Source organism: Lepisosteus oculatus, chromosome 4 (assembly GCF_040954835.1).
Source record: "Lepisosteus oculatus isolate fLepOcu1 chromosome 4, fLepOcu1.hap2, whole genome shotgun sequence".
NCBI lineage: Eukaryota > Metazoa > Chordata > Actinopteri > Semionotiformes > Lepisosteidae > Lepisosteus > Lepisosteus oculatus.
The window spans coordinates 62176462-62195654 of NC_090699.1; the positions used below are offsets into that span (position 1 = coordinate 62176462).

The 19193-nt window shown below is 36.7% G+C and overlaps 2 protein-coding genes across 3 annotated transcripts in view; one reads left to right on the forward strand and one right to left on the reverse strand.

The window, feature by feature from the left end:
- The window catches only part of syn2b (synapsin IIb), an 89548-nt gene that overhangs the window by 44405 nt on the left and 25950 nt on the right, over positions 1-19193 (forward strand). For both annotated transcript variants that reach the window (XM_006631029.3, XM_069189449.1), the window contains exons 3-5: positions 1834-1925; positions 4961-5117; positions 7277-7366. In XM_006631029.3, the coding sequence (XP_006631092.2) occupies positions 1834-1925; positions 4961-5117; positions 7277-7366 (339 nt within the window). The remainder of the gene's footprint in view (positions 1-1833; positions 1926-4960; positions 5118-7276; positions 7367-19193) is intronic.
- On the reverse strand, positions 7372-18987 carry LOC102691678 (metalloproteinase inhibitor 2). Its single transcript, XM_006631028.3, has 5 exons — positions 18665-18987; positions 12739-12830; positions 11833-11947; positions 10648-10772; positions 7372-10188 (listed from the first exon to the last, which is right to left on the reverse strand). The coding sequence occupies exons 1-5, from the start codon at positions 18792-18794 to the stop codon at positions 9991-9993; spliced, it is 660 nt and encodes a 219-aa protein (XP_006631091.1). The 5' UTR covers positions 18795-18987; the 3' UTR covers positions 7372-9990.

Genomic DNA, 19193 nt, shown 5'->3' on the forward strand with positions numbered 1-19193 from the left:
TATAATATGTTACCTGAATACAACAGCATATCCTTTTTTTTAAATAGGGAGCTGTGGGTTTGTATTACCATGTATGTCCCACATTATCTCCGTACCCTTATTGATTTAACATTTCTGTTACTGTACTGTAGCTTCTGTGTTTTACCACCTGAATATAATAAAATATGCAAATGTGCATATTTTGTGCATGTCAGTGCAAATAGTTCTACCAGAGTTCAAGACTTAAAAGGAAAGCAATTAATTTTTTTAGTTGAAAAATAAACATTTTGTTCTACATTTAAAAAAAAATCCAATTTAAAATGGACGTTTTTGGCATTCGGAACACTAAATGAAACACTTGTGTCATTAATATCCTGTATTCAGTTAAAGGTATTATATTACATAACTAATTAAATTTTTGTCTTTTCTGGTTGTTTTGATTTTTAAGATTCTTTTGTGTTTGTTGCCATTGGTAGTGTTTTTAGAGAGAATGTGGCCAGTTTTTTGTACACCATCTTTAATTGTTTGATTTCCTGCCCAGAATTTTTTTTTTTGGTTTCTTTCAGAAAGAAATTTAATCCCTGCTGCTCAAGCAGTGCATACAATTTGCTTTCCATATTCATTACTGTGGAAAAAAATGAGACTGTTTGAATCTACCATGTTACATGAAAAGTAATGGAACAATATGTATAAAGAAAACTTAATCTTATTAGAATTCGTGAATGGACAGATCTTATTCACTCTGAGGTGACTACACAAGTAGAAAAAGCAGTCTCCACAACTGCACATGTACTGTATTCATCTTTGCAGTCTTCTATACTGATGGAAAAAAGAATTGCAACACCTCCTCCTCCACACTCTGGCCCTCCCATCTGCGTGGGACAGGCTGAAGAGTGACTCATTCGTGAAGAGGACCTGATGCCACTGCTGACGAGTCCATCGCAGCCTCTGTCTGGCCCAAGCCAGTCAGGTGTGACGTCTAGGAGGTGTGAGCAGAGGGCCTCTGACAGGTCGCCTTGCTCTGAGGCCAGCAGCATGGAGCCTCACTGTCCTGTCACTGATGTGGGCATTGTGTCTGCTGGCAGTTTCAGCAGCAGTACGGGTGGCAGATCTGAAACGATCTCTCAGATGGACCAGTCTGATGTGTTGGTCCTGCTCTGGTCACTCAAGGGTGACCGGATCTTGGATGGTCATCTGTCCTGCCGGACTACTGAAGCCTTCTCTGCAGTCGGGACACAGTGGAGCAGCTTACTCTACAGTGTCTGGCACCGCTGTCACATGATATGCCTGCCTGCAGCATGCCAATGGCCCTTTCCTTTGCTTCTGGTGACATTCGAGGCATTATGGAATCCACAGAAAACTGACTAAGTGTGGCCTTTCTCTTGCAGTGACCTAGAGTAGGCTTTTGAATTAAGGCCTTTTTAAAGGTGACCTGATCAGGCACTGTTCCACCTGGACCTCGTTGGGTAAAAGTGCACCTAACGAGCTTTCGTGTGATTGGCAAGTTGCGATGCCTCACTGCACAAGTTGTATTGCTGGTCAGAGGGCTTAAAACAAATTGACAACTTTTTGTGAAAGTACATAAGATATAACTATAGTATTCTCATTCCAGAAAATGTTGCATTTCTTTTTTCCATCAGTATATATTGTGGTTTGTTTCTCCCCTCCCTTACGAAACAGGTTGGTGTGGAGCTAAAAGCAGATGACTCACCTTACAGGATGCCCAACAAGGAATATCAAAGGATTCATGCAGGCTTTCATACTATAAAACACCCACAGTCATCACGTTTGTTTTGAAACTATGAATTTGGGATCTAAATTACCTTTTCCTTCTTCTGCGAATTTCAATTTTAGGCGGAGTTCTCCGAGATCAACCTTGTGTCTCATGCTGACGGTACCTGCAATGTTGACATGCAAGTCTTTCGAAGTGGTACAAAGGTGGTCAGGTATGTCTGAAGAGCACCATTCAGGACTTTGTAGTTTGAGAGATTTTCAGGCTTTGAAATCAGCCTGAATAAGTGATAAAACCGAAGCAATTAAATTCTGTTTGCTTTCATTTGTTTTGCTGAAAAACAAATGTACTTATATATAATGTTAGTGCCTTAATTTATCCATTCATTATACAGTATTACAATTTGTATTATAAGATAAGTGACCAAAACTCACTTGACTTAAACTCAACACTTTTAACAATATCCTAACATTTTGTTTGCATTTTTTAATTGCTTTCCTACATTGTCTAGAATATATAAAATGTCATCTTAAACACCTAAGTCTGTTTTATAAGTAATTGGCTTTATCTCCACTGGTAATTAACTGGTCATTGGTTTCATCTCCAATTTTTGTATTTCTAGTTTGCTCTTGCTACCTGCATGCAAAACCCTGCACATGTCTACATTAGAAGTCAACTGCCATGTGTGTTTTCCCAGTCTGGAATTGTATTTAAATCTTTTTCACTGTTCAATCTTCTGTTCTGTATTCACAAAATGTATGGTTACTTGCATTGTTAAGCGCCTTGGGGTAACCATGTTGTGAAAAGTGCTATATAAAAAAAACTGAATTGAATTGAATTTGCTGCTTCTAAAGTGTTAGGTAATCCTCTTAATATGGTATAATCAGAAAGCTTGACCAGTTTACTAACTAGCCATGATCTAGATCATTGATATACTGTACAGTAAATAATGTATAACAGCAGTGATCCTAGTACATATCCCTGTGATAGGTCACTAATTACCCCATAAAGAGAGAGAACCTGCTCAGAAAGTGGGATGTGAGACCCAATCTACTCTTTCTTAACTGACAGATGTTATGTGCTATAGACAGAGTATTATGTCATTTATCAGAAAATATTTTGTTTTGTTTCAGTTTACTTTTCACCCACAGTGGCACAGACCTCCTTCCTATGATACTGCTGCAGTACATTCTGAAACATTTCAGTGCAGCAAAATATGGAGATAATACAAGATCACAGCCAGTCAATAGCAAAGTTAAATGAAACCTTACAAAATACTCAGGATGCTTGAGACTTGGTAAATGAATATCCATGCATGAGGAAAACAGAAGTGGTCTGTCACAGAGCATAACTGAACTAAAATATGTTAGAATGTAGTTACTGTACACACATGACAGCTGTTTTAAGTTAGATCTGGAGTTAATTCCCAATCCTATACTTTCACACTACACTGCACTGGAGTTTCTAGCCAGCTACAGCTTTTCCTCCCTTGGTACAAAGGCAATAGATTGAATATTGCTGGGGAAAGAAGTGTGATTCTCTCTCATCTCCCAGGGTTACGTCTAATTAAACATAAAAGCTCTGGCGGATGTCATGGTTTCTGCGGGGAATTCACAGCTTTTAGTGAGTTTATTAAGGATTCATATCTATTTACAGTCAAAACGGGCTTCTTAATTATTTATTTAATTATTTTTCTTTTAGAACAGGGGTATACAAACTTTTTAGAGCAAGGGCCACTAAAAAAATGTACTAACCTTCTTGGGCCTTCTGAGTGAAATCCCCTCTCTAGCCGATAAACTCGCCGACTGGAATAGGTCGCGTTTCTCCGGGCACATCACCTCCGTGACCTCTTGCGTACACTGCTTAATAAACTCATCGTCCGTGAAGGGTTTGCTAGAAGCTGTGATACTCGGATAACTAGCCCAGGTAGCCGCAACATTTTCTTCAATTGTTTTCCTTCCGTCCATCTCAGGTGTATTCCGAAAACCTAGCCTGATGTGTTGTCTCGTAATGCAATTTGATGTTGTTTCCCGACAGATAAAACACATTACCTTTTCTTTCCAAGGTCCACAAAAGTGCTCTTCTGACCATTTGTCTTTGGATTTTCGACCCTCTGCATCGATCTTTCTTTTTTTTTCGACACGGCAGGAATAACCTGTCAGATGTAACTTTTAGAACCGTTTGAAATCATTACCTGCTTTCAAAAAAGATAGCATACGCTAGACTTCATTTGCATGACTGAGCCAATCACAGTAGGCAATACAAAATCCAAATATATTTATGGTAAGAATCAGTTGTAGCACAGGCGCATTTAACCTAGGATAAAGTTAGTCAGATAGGCTAAAAGTAAAATGCATCGCGCAATAGGTGTTGTTCTGCAATTGATCATTAGTGCTGAGAGAGAGCAGCAGAGCTAACAAGTAGAAATTTTCCAAATGTGATGCAAAAAGTAACCCTCGAGATTCAAACAGTAGTGAGCTCCTGACCACTCAGAAAAGTTCTGCGGGCCGTAGTATGCCGACCCCTGGTTTAGAATATCATTAACCACATTTAGGTAAAGTACAAGAGGCTGACAAAGTTAGCTGGCCTATTCAAACAATTTTATCATGCAGACTGTGCACAGTAGGGAAATGAAATGTGGTGCACATACTGTACAGTGCAAATGGGTGATTTGGCGAAAAGACACTTTCTTCTGATTTGAACTTCTCAATATACAGTATATTACAAAAATAATAATATTATTGAAACTAAAGTGCCAGTATTCTACCATTAGCACAATTTGTATGAAAAATAAAGTTTTGGCAAAGTGATGGAGCGGATTTTGAGCTAGAATGAAACACTTCTTATGTGTTTTGTAAATGCAATGCAACTCCCAAAGAAAATACTTGGGTGATGCTATGAAATTAATTTTCTTACACCTAAACCTTTAGAGGAACCAGAGAACAAAAGTGAAAACTATGGTTTTTTTTAGCATAAAGGGTTATGGCTTCTTTCATTCTTGAATGAAAGCTAGTAGCAACCAAACAAGCTAGATGGACTTATTGGCTTCCTCTCTAAGTATTAACATGGTACTTTAAAGTCTGAACTCTCATCTGGGATTTATTATTTTCATAAAAGTGAAATATAATTCATGCCTAAGTTACAAAATATCAGTTTCTTATTTTTTCTGTGCATAAGCATTAAACTAAGACAACACAGTCTTCTGAACAGTAGTAAGATCTGTTCCTTATCACTGTCATTGCATTACAGGTCATTCAAGCCTGACTTTGTTTTGATCCGACAACACGCCTTCAGTATGGCAGAGAACGAAGATTTTCGCAACATGATTATCGGTCTGCATTATGGAGGAGTTCCCAGCATAAACTCCATGGAATCTATTTACAACCTCTGTGACAAACCCTGGACGGTAAGTTTTGCTCTTGGATTTCGGAATGGTATGATCTCTCACCAAAAAGTAAATCTGATTATTTTTACTCAATAACAAATGATATTTCTAGAATAACAAAACATATTCGGCATTGTAGCATCATTGTTAGTTCTGAGTTCCTCAATTAAACTTGTGGTATCTTGTCACCACAAAAGACGTTTCCAAGAAATGTTTACTGTATCCTAAAGAATGTTAAGTGCATAACACAACAATGTTGTTGATGAACACATGACACGTTATTATATTAAAGGATAATGCTATTAAAGGGATAAAATGTGTCCTAAATTGCCTATTTGTTACTGCATTTTCAATTAATTTATCATGTTCATCACATTCATTTTCAAAGGGTTACTATGATATGGCGTTGTTAAGTATGCTTCTAAGTTCCTTCCTAAAATGCCTGTGGTGCATTTTATTCAAATAGTGCAGTATACAACATCTCCGCAGAATTCACAGTAAAAGCAATTGCCAAGAAGTCAGCTTGGAAACAAATATGAAATAAACAAGCTTTTTGATCATAAAAGGAGTTACATCTTTTAGAATATTTTATCAAATCCTTTTAGTGACACCGTCTTTAATGACAAAATCTTTAAAGTTGTTTCATTCACAATTTCTTGACTAGTCCTATAACATATTCATGAAGTCTTTTTTGGAACCAGAACAGTTCGTAATCCCTGCTGCTTCAGTGGTGTACTGTTGTGTATGTTTTTATCAAGCACACAGCAAGATATACTGGCCAGAAAAAAAAATGACTTTGAGCAGTAATCTAGTCCACAGCAACATTTAAAAGCAGAAATTTAAAGGAAAGTGGACATCTTCAAAACTTAATTAAAGGCTGAAAAAGTTTTAGACGCACCACAAAACGTCACGTTAGCTAAGGGGAAGGATTAGCTCATTCTTTTCTAACCACTTCCACACAATCAAATGGCATGAGTATAAATTGTCATTATACAGTGCATGGTCCAATCTCACATTTTAGCAGCCTTTCTGAGGGCAGTAGCAGTTGCTCCAGTGGCATATCCTGAGACATTTTCTAAAATAAATCCAACAATACAGTCCTTATATGGAATAAAAGAAATATTCAGTCTCAGAATTCAGTATCCCATTTCTTAATACAATACATGCAGATAAGTAAGATGCAACAAAGTTACATTGTGAGATCAATAGATTTTGAATCCAAAGTCTAGAAGCTTATTATAACAACATTTAGTCAACTGTAGTGTTCATAATGACCCCCGACTAGCTCTGTTGGTAGAGCATGAGACTCCTAATCTCAGGGTAGTGGGTTCGTGTCCCATGTCGGGCACAAGGTTCTCTAAGAACCCCTACTGGGCGGCAGCAGTATGGGGCGGTGTTGGTGGTGGAAGATCATGTTTCCGTGACAACGGCAACAAAACCCGCAGTATCTGTGCAGAAAAAAGGCCTGGCGATCTACTTCCGCATGGTGCGATGAAAACTCTATGGATAGTGATGGGGGAACTGTCCACAGGGTAGCCATGAGTCGACAGCACTCATCCCATCCCTCATTGGTCATCATAGATATTTCAACTCTGTATAATCCATTTTTTACTTTTACTGCACTTCTCACTGACTCTACTGACTGTGTTGTATTGTTGTCTAATTGTATCATTTCGTTACACTGTGCTGTGTTGACCGTGCTAAGCTGCTGTTGCACTGCAATTTCCCTCACGGGATCAAAAAGGTATCTATTGCACTGGCAATTTTGTGCTGGTTGCTGGGTCCCAGTGTTCTATGACTTAGCAGTAATTGCTTCAGTACGAATGTGTAACAATGAGCTTTTCTTAGCCTCCTGAAATATCATACCATATATTTCAAATTTCTAAAAACATATAATATAGGTATTGTCTGTTTTTCTAAATAAAATTTTAAATCAAATGATTAAACTACTTTGCAAGAACTTTGCAATAATTGAATCTGCAGCCGTATCATTTTGTCAGCAGTTTTCCTACTTATGCTCTCCAGTTACTGAGTGCCTTTCTAAATACTTAATGCCTAATTGACATGTAATTGTATCCGTACACAATACGTGACATTTACACAAGTAGAGTACAAGTTCAAACTTATGTGTGATGTAAACTGATTTGAAAGCAGTTGTTTTTTTCTTTTCTTCCTCTCAGTTTTCCCAGTTGATAAGTGCCAGCAAGAGTCTTGGTCCTGAGAAATTTCCCCTCATAGAGCAGACGTTCTACCCAGACTATAAGGAAATGGTAAGGCTTGCTCAACTGTTTGCTTTATTTTTTATCCCATTTTAAGTACACCTGAATGAATGATAATTCTCCACTTTATCATAATAAAAAAGAGGAGATAAGCTGTACTTCTGTGGAGCTGAAAAGTACACACACCTGTTCTATTGGTGCCCCTGCTCTGTTAATGGTCTTGTTTGTTCTCATATATATACTGTATATGGCTAGATCTGTATAACCGATTAGTATGAAAAGTTGATTGTGCAATTCAGTTCAGATTGTGATGTAGTATCTTAAGTTAATGCACAAGTCTCCTTTGCAATCTATTTTGATTTTTTAAATGAGTGCATTTTTTATTTGTTCAGTTGAATCAAATGTTTCTAATATTAAATTCCCTGCAATTTGAAAAAACGAAACGAATACTGAAAATAAAAGTAATCATTTGAATGCGATGATTGCGATGATTGACAAAATGTGCTGACTGTTCTAATTCCTTAAATTAAACTGATGAGCAGACATGGAATATTTAACTATCCCCAGAATTGTTTTATCTGCTCTGTTAGTGACTAGTAGAGGTATACTGCTTTGCCAATAGTATCTGTAGTTTCTAATTAATTAACAACAGTACATCTTGCCAATACTTTTTTGTTTGGAGACAAAACACACCACAATAAAGTCAAGCGACTGACACATTTATACTGACAACAAATAACCTTGCTGGTTATATTGGTAAGACAAATAAGATGGATGAATTAATTCATGAGGTACTCTATTGCAAGATTTTTATAAACAATCTTTTTGGTATGATATGGTAGAACAGTCCACTAACATATTGGAAGGTGAAAAAACATAAATACGCATACAAACATTCATTTGTTTAAAACAATGTGCCACAGATACATTAACTATGGTTATTTCTGACACCATTAGGTAATAATTACATTACAAAGGGATGTATTAGATTTTTGGAAAATGAAATTTGTTTTCATTTCAGCGTTACAAAGTATTTATGGAACATCTGTTAAAAGACAGAATAAAATTGAAAAATAAATCATGTGTTTAAACTATACAATTTCTATCTGCCAACTTTTATATTTTAAGCTGTGAGTGTTTACATTGTTAATAACACAAATATATACATTCTCATAATGTATACAGAACATTCTGGGCAAAAAGAGCACATTAAACCATTGTATAGCATAAGAGCCAAAAAGCATTTGTATGCTAAATTTCTGATCCATTCTTTTGTTAATCTTGTGACTTGGTAGTAAAATACTCAATTTCCTTACAGCACACACCCAAGATCATGAAGAAATGTGTTAAAACAAATACTTAACATTAAATAAAATCAAGGAGAAATTGTGTGTAAGATAACAATCTTTTTATGAAAAGCAGGGGTTTTTAAGCCCAGTTCTTGAAGGGCCTGACATTATCTTGTTGTTTTTTTTCATCCTGAGTAGTCAATTAAACAATTAATCAAATTATTTCCTAAGAATATACAGAATACAGAATAAGTTTTTTCTTAAGGCTTTCTACACTTGATTAAGCAAAATATTCACTTTATTAAAGGTACAGCTACCTATACAGCTACCTTAATTAAATAACATGATCAACGATATCACGTAACTGGGAGCTTGGGTGGAACAATATCAGGAAGACATTAGGAATTGACACTACGTCCTTCAGAAATTGAGTTTGACACCATCACATAAAAACTAGACATTCCAATAATGTGAATTAAGCATCAGTACATGCATAAGACAGGATATAAAAAGAGATATAAACATCTTGATTGTTGGTTTTCTTGAATCTACTTGGTCTGAAAATCATGTAAATATCAAAACACCAGAAGTGGTGTGCAACTTGTCATAACCTTGTCCTCCTAATCCATTCATTTGCAGAATTTTAGTGCATCCAGCTTGTTAATTGCTTAATTACATGACTATTTTTTCAGTTACACAATTAAGCAGCTAATTGCCCTAAAGTACTGTACTGCAATGGATTGCAAGATCCAGAATCAGACAGCATCTATTCTAGAATAACAATTATTATTATTGCTTTTATACTGGTTTATGTCTCTGCTATAGACCTAAGCAGATCCTTTTTGACAACTAGAAACAAATTATTAGGAAGTACATTAGGAAATTAACAGTGATCAAAATTACTTACTAGCGAACAAAAAATGCTAACCTGAAATCTAAAACAAGAAGTCATTTCTCACATCCAAGTTAATACATTCCACTCTATATGGGTTTTTCTAACATATGAATAGGAACACACTTGCCATGCACTAGTCGGGACTGTGCGATTTACATAGCATGGTTATGAAAGAGAGGATGAAGATGTGTGCCCTGTGGTAATGTGGGCATATATGTTTGCTTTAAAGAAAAATAAAGAATCCTGACGTAATCAAGTCCTTAAACAGATGCGTTTGAGCAAATACTGCATTAAAAAGTCTGGAAATAGCTTCTTGTCAGCAATCTTATACATTCACACATGTTGAAACATAGGCAACTGAGCTTCAGACAGAATCAGAAGAGTGCACTGAGCTGCAGGCATTCCAGGTTGAAGGACCTAGAGATGGAGCAGTTATGCAGCTTGTCTAAGAGCATTGCCTCTGTGCCTTTCCCCTTTACAGTGAGTCCTTCTTAGGGGTCTGAAATGTCCATGAACTCTTTTTCTGGGGGAGGTCCCCCCCTGTACCAGCTACAGGAGCCATCGCTTCGCTTGATGCAGGCATACTCTTTGGCCTGTTCTCCATTCAGACTTTTATCTGTCAGCCAGTCTGTCCAGAGACACTCATTTTCTGCAGTTGTGGAGCATGGTAGGCTATAGCAACTAGAAATCTGAGAGAAGAGAGTACAATTTCAGCGGGGAGTGATACAGTAAGTGAAAGTCCGCTGATACAGTATGACATATTTCAGCAATTGACCAGTCTCCCTCTCCATCACATCATCAACTTAAATGAATAAAAAAGCAAATCTATTAGCCATCGTTTTTCTAAGGGAAGGTAATGGTATACATCTGTTAAATTTTATGTATGGTTAGAATTTAATCAGAAGTGAAGTTCATTGTTTTTTGGCTACAAACTAAGCTATTCTAAAAACAAGCACAGGTAAAAAATTAGGAATCCTGAAAAATGCAAAAATGACTGAGGCGTTCTTGTTGTACTTTTAGATTTGCAATTTAATAGGTACTTTTTTTTCTCTTCAACTATCACTAGTTGATCTGATGGGAGAAGCAACAGTTGTTGTGTTTGCATGCACGCAGAAAATAAATGTGGTTTAAGAAGCTAAAGAACTCACTCTGCAGTCGCAGCCCATTTCGTATCTTTGATTGAGGTTTTTCTTTTGGGACATTGAAAGGTTATCCCAGGGCTCAATGAAATCACAAAGACCAATAGAAACTTTTCCATCACTCCCCATTCTGCCTGGGAAACAGAAGACAAAAATGTTAAGTCTTTGGCAGGTCATTTATTAAAGGCACAGCACTGCCTTTCCACCATGTGTGTTAACCTGGGAACTTAATAAGACACAGCCTGCTGGAGTTCTAATGAACTGTACAGAATGCTGTGTGAATTGGCTGTATCAAACATATTACCCTCTCGCATGAGGTGAAGTGGAATCACTCAGGGATGTTTCAGTCTTGCATCTCTTTTATAGTCGATGGATCATATTGCAACACAAAGTCCGAAGCAGTAGAGAAGTAAACTTCTACACTGTACAATGATTCTCCTAAGTACTGTAATTCATGGGTTACAATCCAGTTTCCTAAAAGCTAAGAACAATTTCATATATATATGTACTGTATATTAAGGACTGTTTATTTACCTATTAATACACATCTAGTAAAAACTACAGTACAGAGTACAACACTCTGAGATAGCTTTATTCAATGTGTATAATTATCTAATTTACAGTACACTGGCTAAAAAAATGACTGAGAAAATGTGAAAGGTATCACTGGAAGTAGCAGGCCCTTGGTGGTTTATAGTTAACTGTACCTTACATGTATTTACGTTAAGTGAATTAATTCACATACATACAAGTTTACACTGTATTTATCTATAATTGTAACTGTTTTGAATTGTCACCTTGGATTATTAATTATAAATAATAATAGGAACAAAACATGCTCTGAACGCTAATTCAGGGTTCTAGTTCACAGGCTCTTGTACATATTAACTTTCACCACAGTCCTTCACCAGATTTTCAGCAGATGGCAGTATTTGTTATTGTAGACAAACATTAGAGACAGGTAAGATTTCATTTTATTTTGGCGCAAATACAAATGGCTTGAGCAACTCCAGCTTTCACTTAATTACTTAAGTTGATTTTGGAAGAAAAAATAATTATTTATTAAAGTCCTTCAATTAAATCTTGTAGAAAATGACCTTATTCCCTGTCCTTTATAAAACCATTCATACTGTATGTAGCTATTGCTCCAAGCAGTTGGTGATGTTATATTCTGAAAGTATGGCTTTGTCTTACCTGACAGAAGGTATTGAACTTTGTTGCTGGCATCCAGCTTCACGCCACAGAGGGAAGAGAAAACAGGAGTGTATACATACTGGATGTCCTTCACTTTTTCGAAGCCTTTGAACATCTTAAAAGACGGGATGTGTGTTAATATACAGTATATGCGTGTCAATTCAATTCACAACAATTTGAAATGCTTGCATTTGTTTTGATGTTGTGTCGATGAAAGGTACTTTTATATTTGAAAAACAGCATTGCAACACCTTCTCTTAAGGCAAACTGAAACTTAGGATGGATTTTATCATTAGCATGTGAGTAAACAAGCTTGACAGCTACAAATATGAAAAAAAGAACTCTAGACTCCCCTGCTCTGAAATGGCATTCCATATTTTGAAGAAGTCAAGTGAAGTATGAAGAGAAATTTGAATAACATGGTGTTTCTGGGCCAGAGTGTAGGTAATGCACAGAAATTCATCCTTGGCTGCTGACATAGAGAAGTTAAGAGAATATTCAGGAGCATTTTTATAATTGTCTGTCTTCGGTATTTATACATTGAGTTCTAACTGTAGACTGTATCCAAGAAAAAAAATCTCTCTATTTTTATCAATGCAATTATAGTCAGCGTGGTGCAGGTCTTATCAGCATTTATCAGTAAAATTGTCTTTTACAATATAAATGTCCATGGTTATGTAATAATTGCTATAGTCATTTTTCCTTCCATTATCTGCCACAAAGCAGTAACAGTTGAATAGACTTTGATTGTAAGAGGTGTACAGAACAAAGTGAGATTTGGGGATAACACATGACGAGCTTTGAAAGCAACAGAAACCTTGTCAGCAAAGCCAAATACAATGATCAGAATAAAATATAAAGGTTTCATTTTTTTGTAATCATCACACTGATTTTAGTACATCTTACCTTTATCAGTTTCACTTCATATTGAATCATCTTTAAGTGAGGATGAGAGTCCGGAGATACAATCTTTTCACCTGAGACCTTTGCCCGAATCACTGTAAAAAAACATTCCAGATACATGAAATTAAGTACAGAAATGCTCTAAGAGTAAAAAAGAAAAAAATGCAGAATTATTTCTAAATCTGTGTTCCTTACGAAAGTCTATAAAAGGAAATTGCCCTTCCCACCTCCATCTTTGACATGAAAGCAATATAATATGAGCTTCCTCATGTTTTTCTGTGGTGCTTAATCCACAGATTTCAATTTTGCAAGCATTACATTGATATGTGACCATTTTGTGTCATTTATCCCATACAAATGTAAAGTTTTTGCACACGCAAAAACATCAGACGTGCTCGGTATCTGCTCACATCCACAGTCACCCCATTCCATATGAGCACATCACATATCACACACTAGATCTAGGAAATGTGCTGTTGCTGGTAATAGAAACTATGTGTGATCCATTTTTGCAATGGTTCCTCATGAGAAGAACCATTTGCAGACAACCAGCAGGAACAGACCAGTTTCCTCACTTCTGTCTCAAATACAGAACCCAAGCAAACTTTGACCGAAAGCAGATTTAAACTAGAAAGATAAATGAAAACAAATCCAATTTCACTGAGAGCCAGTTACATTTTTTGTAGAATTCCAAATATTGTACTTTGTATGTACAGATTGTTTTTAGACAGTATATACTGTGAAGAGTTTCTATACAAATATCACTTAGTGTGAGTACAGAAAAGGCTTATCTATGGTTCAGCAGTTGTCTGGACCTCGAAAAACAGATCCAGTATATCAGGAAAAGATCCTTTTGTTTGAATGTGCTTATGACTAAAAATAAATGTCTCCTGTTGTTTCCCCATTGCTCTACAATGTTGAACGTAATGCTCAGATAGCCAGATTGTTTCATCCATTATGTACAGTGACATCCACCAAGCCACACAATTCCAGAGATATTTCATTTTACTGGGAGGGCTGTTTCATTTCTGACTGTTTATACAGAAATATTAATATGTAAGTACAGACAACCTCTCTTTTTTATATCATTTTCATAAAAAGGCATAAGACTTTGTGCTTGATTGCCTGGAATGGTATCAAGCACTTGAAAGCTTGTTCTTTCAAAGCAATTTTGCAAGTTTCTCACCATTCAAAGCTACAGTAAATCTCAGACAAGCGAACCTAATAAGCTAAGCCAAACCGTTTGGTGGTTCTTCATTATACACAGAACTCCCTATAGGCCTTTGAGAGTAAGCTGAGATCACCAAGCTCATTTCAGGTGTTAATGTGGACCCAGACCACCAGAGGTTAAAATTCTGCACAACTTTCCTTCTCACTGTTTTTTTTTCATTATCCAATCTGGCTAGTGGGATGGAATGCTGATGTTGTTCTTTGGAATTCCCTACTAAAGCCTCTGGAATGCTAAGCAAGTGTCCCTATCACCACTTTTGCCAGTGCCCTGGGACCAGAGAGTTATGTCAGTGATGTAGTAAATCTATCAGGCTTGTTTCGGCTTTGCCATTTTCAAAACTCAGACGTTATAAGACATCTGTGCTTTCTTCCAGGAACTGGTGTAATAATATAATATTGTAACTCACATAACATGCAAGTTACTCACAACATTATGTCAGCTTTAAGTCCAATGGTTCAATGAGTGAGCGTAAATCTCTGATTTTGTAGAAAGGTATGTGTTTCAAAGTTTGAGTAGCTGTCCATAATGTTTAATGTGTTGCCGAGAATATGAGAGCTGCGCTTTTATGGAATGGAAAATGAATAATTGTAAATTATTTCTAGATTGTTTTGTAGAGGCAGTGAATGAAACAATGTACAGTATGAGTAAGGCCTTTAATTTATAAAGTATATCTCTCAACCAACCTCTCATGTCCCTGAAGGATAAAATACTGGATATTACTGAAAGAAAGTCAATCGAATAATATATACATTAAAAGATGTGATTTAAGGGCGGTATGATGGCAAAGAGGTTAGCAGCAGTGCCTAGCAGAGCTTGGTCCCTGGGTTCTATCTGTGTGGAGTTTGCATGTTCTCCCTGTGTTCTCCTTCTGATTTTTCGAGTTATCCCTGGGTGTTCCGGTTGCCTCCCACAGTCCAAAAACTACTGGCTTCTGGGAAAACTGGCAGCGGTATGATTGTGTGTGTCTGTGTACTGTATATCCTGTGACGGACTGGCATACCGTCCAGGTTGTATTCCACCCTATGCCCATTGCTTGCTCACACATGATCCTGAATTGGTTGAAGAGGTTTAGAACGTGGACAGTTGTATGGATGGAAGACTGTGATTTCTGCTGTGCTACATTTTTACAAAGCAAGTAAAAGATGTGCTAAGGAAATTGTTACACTGAGGATTCCATCATACAGTCCAGCTTACAACACTGAATCATATATTTTACAGCTCAGGCTTTTGAGCTTCTCCATACTCTACATTTGTGAGTCATTTCCATTTGAAATTCTCCATTTTAAAATAACTCATATAATGTGAATCATGTAGCTCTCTTTCTCTTTTTGGCCTAAAATGAATCTGGGTACTCTGGGATGATATCATCTTTGTGCAATGTACAGGAGAAAAATATAAGCCACATTACACAACATTGTAAATCGATGCCTAACCACTGCACAGTTTCCGTATGCTTCTGTTGAACTGATTAAAACCAGAAGTCATGTGAAATAAGACTTCCCAAAATATAGAAACCAATCCTTTCATATTTCCATGCCACAGATTTCTGCAAGGAAGTCGGCTTCATGTAGGTTTTTTTTTTCCATTCTCTCTACCCCAAGAATCTTTAAGGAAAAATATTAACTATTTCACAAGCCAGGAGAAGCCTTGCTGTTGTTTTACTGAAGGCATACAAGGGAGAATATTGTAATCATTCTAAAATAGGAGAGACTATAGTTCTCTGAGTGAGTTTCCCTGTTTATTACGATTAAAAGACAATTGTCATAAGTATTGTGAGTATGAATTTATATTTGGACATGGAAACTAGAACACGTTTTAGCCGTAGCAGTAGGTATTTTCCTGTTTTGTGATGTGACAAGCAGGACAGCTGACACTTCTTCCCTTCTGCCCTGCTCTTAAGTCTGCTTTCCTACAAAGCCCTGTATTGTGATCTCAGCAATGGCCAGGGTAAACAACAGTACATCACACAAGATAAGGGACTGCAACTGCCTGTAGAAGTGAGATCAGCAATGCACAATCAGTGTGCTTGACTTCCCGTGCAATAGTTCTAGAACATTATGGTCTGATTTCCAATACCTTTGAGTTACTTTGACTTTTTTCTCTCAAATGTGGGTCTGCATGTACAGTATGTTCCCCAGTCCTTAATTCAAAAATGCAGTCTATTCAATTAATTTATCTAGCAATCAGCAATCAACAAACAGTCCTTAATTCAGAAATGCAATATCTTAAATTAATTTATCTAACAATCAGCAGGCATTTTTTGATGCCACGTAAGACAAATCATTGAATCATCCCCTTTTCCAAATCTGCTCCCATTTCTGTTCCTCAGACAAGCTCGGATCCAGTTTGCACTCACACTCGGAGCTCGTGTGTCCAGCACACAGGGATTGCTTCTAAAAGCATCCACTGGGCCAAAAGCTAAAGGTTCTTCCTTGCCTGCTAGAGCTGTCAGAGGGCATGTGGTTCCTGCCAGTTGTACCAAATGTATGGTTACCAGGGTGCTGTGAAAAGATGGGCTTTGTTGACAAAAGGGATGCTGTCAAGCGATGACAGAGAGCCACACTACTAATCATTTAGACAAAAAAGGCCCAGTAAAAACCGTTTAGCCCAGACCTAATTAATTTCTGTGCTTGTTTTTGCTGGGAGGCGAAACTAAATACCGCACTTTAAGTCTGGCCTCACACATTTAACTGGTCAGTAAGAACATGCAGACACAAACCATGCTCTGTCCTGTATGGGGCTAAGTTGTATTCACAGATGTCTCCAGTCAGTGGTCTGCAGTGTTCCAAAATTCCTTCTTTTCCTTGTACTGCGATCACCTCTACTCTCAATCCGAAGAGCAGCACACAAACTTAAAAAGCAAAGCCCTCCAAATATGTGCTGAACCTAACATGAATCTAGGAACTATATATATGTATATGCATTTAACCCCTTTTCATAGGGATTCTATGCCCCTACCAATAACTAATAATCCTAAAGTACTGTATATAAGAGTATATAAACCATAATTGTCACATACAGTATGTTTTAAAAAAACATCACTAAAAAACAACTTTAGAAAAATCAATATTCTCAAATGAATCCCAGGCCTTGTCATGTTCACAAAGATTTCCTGTCAGAGCCTTTAAAGCCATTAATCAGTATGCAAACAGTTTCCTCTCTCCTATAGAGATGCTAATTTGGTGACATTTTTGAAACTCATGTTGTACATTTACTGTTAGTGAGGTTTGGAAGCATTCCAACACTGCCTGGGCCCTCTGAACCTTACAGCCTGCTAAATGTCACATTTCCTTTGTGTTTTGAAGACTTAGATTTGGTACCCGACACCCATAAAATGTTTTCCATAGTCTGTTGGTTTTCTAATTTCATTAGAAATAACAGCCCTCTGTCAAAAAAACTAGAGTTTGGATTAATTGAACTGCATTGAATTGCATTTATCATCACAATTTAAAACTTTAAGCATTACAGAATGATTGTTTCAACTTCGAACTAGCAGCAGGACAATGTTTTAAAATATCCTCAAAGTATTATAGAATTCTGTTAATGGAATTATAGAATTTCCAGACAGTGCATCATTTTCAGAATATCATTTTTTAAATATGTATGTTTAATATAACTTTTTAACACAGTAGAAATTGACTAGCTTTGGAGTTGTTTAATTCAATTAGCCAATCAAGTCTTATGAGGTACTGTAAACCCCTTAAGATATTTTATTTAGGTAATTTAGATATTTTGCTAATTCCCTTAAATGCTTTGTTTTGTTAATTTGTACTTTATCACAGGAAAGCAACCAGTCAATTTTACTAGACCTTTTTCATGATATTTTATTTATATGTATCATCACAGGTGTGTTCCAACTGCAACTAAACTGGTCCGAGACATAAATAGTACAGAAAAAAAACAAAAGCCTTAATCCAAAAATGGAAGTAAACAATTTGAATCAAATTCACATAAATCCTTAAACAAAGCATTCTCAAATTAATGTATATACATTAATTAATAAATTAATTTATAAATTTTGTAAGTATGATCTTAAATCAGTGTATTTTTCTAAAGAGGAATCTCTAGGTTACATTCAGCAAAATATCCGTGATCAATTACATCTATTTCCTGAGAGAAATTAATAAGTATAGCAAGAAATTTGAAATTCAATATATTTTAAGGATACTTTATATTGTATTTTGCTCCAACAATAAGATAATAACATAATATTTTGAAACCCAGTGTTTCACTACAGAACCGTATTAAAATGCCATGGATGGTGGTTCATGCTGGTTTTTATGTTGTTAAAACATTTTATTAAAATTATTTTAAAATATTAACGTTTTGTTCTGTATTTGTATATGTACTTGTCAAACTGATGCTATAAAAGATTCTACCTTAATACCATTTATTCAGTAAAAAAAAGTGTGTCAATAATTTTGCATTGCACTGACCACACAAAATGTAACCTTTTCATCATTTAACTGGTCTTTTTTATGAAACATTGCATACATTTCTGAAGTGTCGCACACCTACAGTAACTGTTGCTAAACAAAATGTGTGCATGACAAAAAGCACTAGAAATGAGCTTAAACAGTGACAGAGAGAGTGTGTGAAGGAAGGGAGGGAGAGAGATGAGAGACAGCAAGGAGAAACAGCCCCTGACCAAGTGCAGTCAGTGACCACAGCCTGCCATAGGAGCTGTGACAGACGTACCTATATCAGAGTAGCAGAACGCCTGCTGTGGGTGCGCTGGAGCACAGCTGCATGCCTCTACCACATCTTCCAGCTGTATGGTCAAGAGAACGAGCATTAAGGCAAGCCAGCCAGGTACAGGAACTCTCATGGTGATCTTTCAACAGAAGTATTCTTTTCCTTTGAGTGCGCTGCCTTTATCTCAGGATTAACTTCCTACAAACTCAGTTTCCTCCTCCTGGGATGAATCTGCTGTTGAATGCTGAGACACTGATCTACAACACATAAAAGCTCTTCTCTTTCGACTGGCTTCGACTGGTGCTCTCTGACTCCACAGTGTGTGGCTGACGGAACCCCTTATGTACATCTCTGACTTTGAAGGTCCCACCCCTCTGTGAGAAAGCACGCCCAACTTTGTACAAAATAGTTCCGTCATACTTCTCAAGCAAACCCAGACACCAAATCATTACATGCAGTAGTGAAACCTTTCACACCGGGAAACAAGGCAGATTAATATTTAACTAAAAGAGGACCTAACTCCTGCAGTGCC

Excerpts from the sequence above, each read along its gene's own strand:
- LOC102691678 (XM_006631028.3), bottom strand. The coding sequence starts at position 18,794 with ATGAGAGTTCCTGTACCTGGCTGGCTTGCCTTAATGCTCGTTCTCTTG. Across the intron at positions 11,948-12,738 it reads ATGAAGTGAAACTGATAAAG|ATGTTCAAAGGCTTCGAAAA; the intron begins GTAAGATGTACT and ends CCGTCTTTTAAG. Across the intron at positions 10,189-10,647 it reads AAATGGGCTGCGACTGCAGA|ATTTCTAGTTGCTATAGCCT; the intron begins GTGAGTTCTTTA and ends CTCTTCTCTCAG.